Source organism: Naegleria gruberi (assembly GCF_000004985.1).
Source record: "Naegleria gruberi genomic scaffold NAEGRscaffold_66, whole genome shotgun sequence".
In the NCBI taxonomy this organism is placed as follows: domain Eukaryota; phylum Heterolobosea; class Eutetramitea; order Acrasida; family Naegleriidae; genus Naegleria; species Naegleria gruberi.
The window spans coordinates 7,982-11,317 of record NW_003163261.1 but is presented as its reverse complement, the minus strand read 5'-3'; the positions used below and the strand labels follow the sequence as shown (position 1 = coordinate 11,317).

Here is a 3,336-nt window from a genome sequence, read left to right as displayed (position 1 = left end):
TCATAACTGTTGAGCTGATGTTAGTACATTGGATATTATTGAAGGCTGACATTTGTTGAATAGAAGGCTTGTCAACAGGCTGTCTATTAAATAATTGTTGCTTTGGAGTTGTCATCATCTTTAATAATTCCCAACTCTGCATAAACTCAATAACATCAAGATTTAGACTTGGTTCAATACATTGATTGTTAATTGAGTAGTTTGAGAATGATGATGAAAATTGAGTGACCATTCCACAAAGAACATCAACTGTACAGGTATGAGCAGGAGAGGAATATTCATTTATCCAACTTGAAGTCAAGTTATTGCTCATCATAATGTTTGTTTTTTTGAGAATATTCATTGAATATTTCTTCTGCATAAACTCCAAAGAGAATTGCATCTCGCCCAATTTATTCTCTCATATTTCCAATACTTGATGTACTTGAAGAATAATGTTAGTAATTGAGGTCCTTAAAAATACAAAATCCTGAAGCAATACCCAACAATAGAAAGAAATAATCTACAATTCCTAGATTTCATGACTAATTCGGACGATAGTTCTATTGTTGTACAGTGCGAATAAAATCTCTTAAACAATTACAGTTCTTTCATGTCGTCAGCTGTGGCACTCCTTCTTAATAGAATGTCAGTAAGTGTTAGGGTAAATTCTGGTTCATCGTATTTCGAAATTATACAATCTCACTATTACTTGATCATAAATTGTATATTCTTTACAGAAGTTTATTTTCACTTTCATTATTTAATTCAATAAAATTGAAAATTGGTTCATCTTCAATATTTAATAAATTATCTGCTTCTTCAAGTGGTAATGAATAATTATCTTGTTGAATATTAAATTATTCGGACACACAGAGAATATAAAACAAATATTATTAAAAAAACAATTTATTCTAAATGAAAAGTCCAAACTGGAAAGTGAAATTCCATTTGAGTTTGAGCAGGATTTGTATTGGCTGAATTCTTTCTCTTTTGATATTTTCTTCTTCTTTTCAAATGTTTTGGATTTGAAATTATAATACAATTATTGAATGATTGTTGTGAGTGCACATTTGTTGATAATGAACTATTATTACCAATTGAGGATGAATTACTTGAACATGTTGTAGGTGGTGTGGTGGATGAAATTGAGGTTTTTCTCTTTTCTGATTCGAATGAAGATACATTAGAAATCTTTCTCTTTCTCTTTAGAATACGATTATCATCCTTCTTGTTGAATGTATTGTTTACATTAGTTTGTTGTTGGAGTGGCATCATGGATATATCATTTGATGGTGGTGGTGATTGATCATAATGTTCATGATAAGGATTCTTGGGAAATTGATATGATTCTAAATTGGTTAAAAGTACCTTATCAGCAATGTCAGTATTAGAAATGGTATTGGTCAGGCTATTTTCAATAGTATTAGCATTGAAGGGTTGCTGATGAGGAGGTGAGGTGTTAAGTGTCAGTAGAGATAATGTCTCAGTTGGTGATGGTAATACAATATGGCATGTGGATGAGTGTGATGGAGTGCACTTAATATCAGCATCAATAGAATTCATAACAGTTGAGGTGATTTTAGTACATTGGATATTATTGAAGGCTGACATTTGGTGAATAGAAGGCTTGTCAAAAGGCTTTCTATTAAATAATTGTTGCTTTGGAGTTGTCATCATCTTTAATAATTCCCAACTCTGAATAAAATCAATAACATCAAGATTTAGACTTGGTTCAATACATTCATCATCTGTAATTGTATTGTTCATTGTTATTGAAGGCTTGTTGTTGGAGAATGATGGAGAGACCATTCCACAAAAAACATCAACTGAACAGGTATGAGCAGTAGAGGAAAATTCATTTATCCAACTTGAAGTCGAGTTATTATTCATCATAATGTTGTTTTTTTGTGAATATTCAACTGAGCATCAAGCAAAAGAAACTTGCATCCTCTATTTCATCCACTCTCATATTTCCAATAATACTTTCCTTGTATTGAATTGTATTGAACGAAACTCGGAAGCAATACACTACAATAGAAAGAAATAATTGACAATTCCAGATTTCATGACGAATTCGGACGATAGTACTATTGCTGTATTGTGCGAACATGGCATGAAAATAAAAACATAATCTCTAAAACACAATTCAGCAATTACATGTCAGAACTGTGATTGTGAATAAATCAGTCGTTTTGACTTTCATGTCACCAACCACTGTTGGCACTCCTTCTTAATGTTTAAATTAAGGAACCAAAGTTCATGCTCTCTCCATGGATTCCAAATTCTTGAGGGATTCTCACATATGAATCTCAACATGTAGGCTCAATATTACTTGCTAATCATTAGCGTAAAACGATTATTAACAAATTTGATAGAATCCCTTGGTGATTATAATAAGTTTAAATATAAATTTATTATTCTTTAAATAGAAATGAAAATGAACTGATAAAACTATTACCATCACTTTCATTATTTAATTCAATATTATTGAAAATTGATTCATCTTCAATATTTAATAAATTATCTGCTTCTTCTTCTTCTTTAGGTAATGAATAATTATCTTGTTGATCATTATTATCATATACTACAATATTATTAATTAAATTATTATTTATAATATTATTAAATGTAACTTTTTCACTTGTAATAATTTGATCAATAGATGGTTTTCTACACCCAATTCTATTATTAAATGTATTTACATAATTATCTTTAATATTACCATTTATATTATTAATAGTAGTATCAATTAATTTAAATTTAATTAAATCATTTGATTGTTGTTGTTTATCAAATTCAAAATAATTTTTTAATAATTTATCATTTTGTAATGGTTTTCTCAATCTTGATTGTTTAATATTTAAATTATTATTTCGTTGATTCACTTTAGCTTTTAATGTTACATTATTAGTTTCATCTATAAATGACATGTTACCATTATTAGTATTATTACCATTATTATAATTAGAATTAGAATTAGAATTATTAGAATTATTACCATTACTATTAGAATTATTATTAACATTACTATTAGAATTATTATTAGAATTACTAGTTTGAATGTGATCATTCTTTCTTTTCTTATTATTATTGTTAGTATTACTAGTTAATTGATGTTTTGAATCTTGAGATTCTGATTTATTCATATTAGAAGGAAGATCATAATTATGTAAATTACTATTATTAGTAATAAAAGTACTAGTACTATCATTTACTTGTTGTTGTTGTTGTTGTGGATGATGAGAAGGCTCTGAATGATTAGATTCTAATAATAATAAATTATTCAATAATTTATATGCACCAATAATTTGATCATTATTTGTTGTTGGTAATGTTGATGATCCTAATAAATTT

General features: G+C 27.8%; 1 protein-coding gene across 1 annotated transcript in view; it reads right to left on the bottom strand.

Moving 5' to 3' along the window:
* Window positions 1–888: 888 nt before the first annotated feature.
* The window catches only part of NAEGRDRAFT_53196 (uncharacterized protein), a gene marked incomplete at both ends in the record, with an annotated part of 10,296 nt that continues 7,848 nt past the window's right edge, over window positions 889–3,336 (bottom strand). Inside the window, 2 exons of the mRNA XM_002670847.1 lie at window positions 889–1,808; window positions 2,441–2,566. Coding sequence (XP_002670893.1) covers window positions 889–1,808; window positions 2,441–2,566 — 1,046 coding nt within the window. The remainder of the gene's footprint in view (window positions 1,809–2,440; window positions 2,567–3,336) is intronic.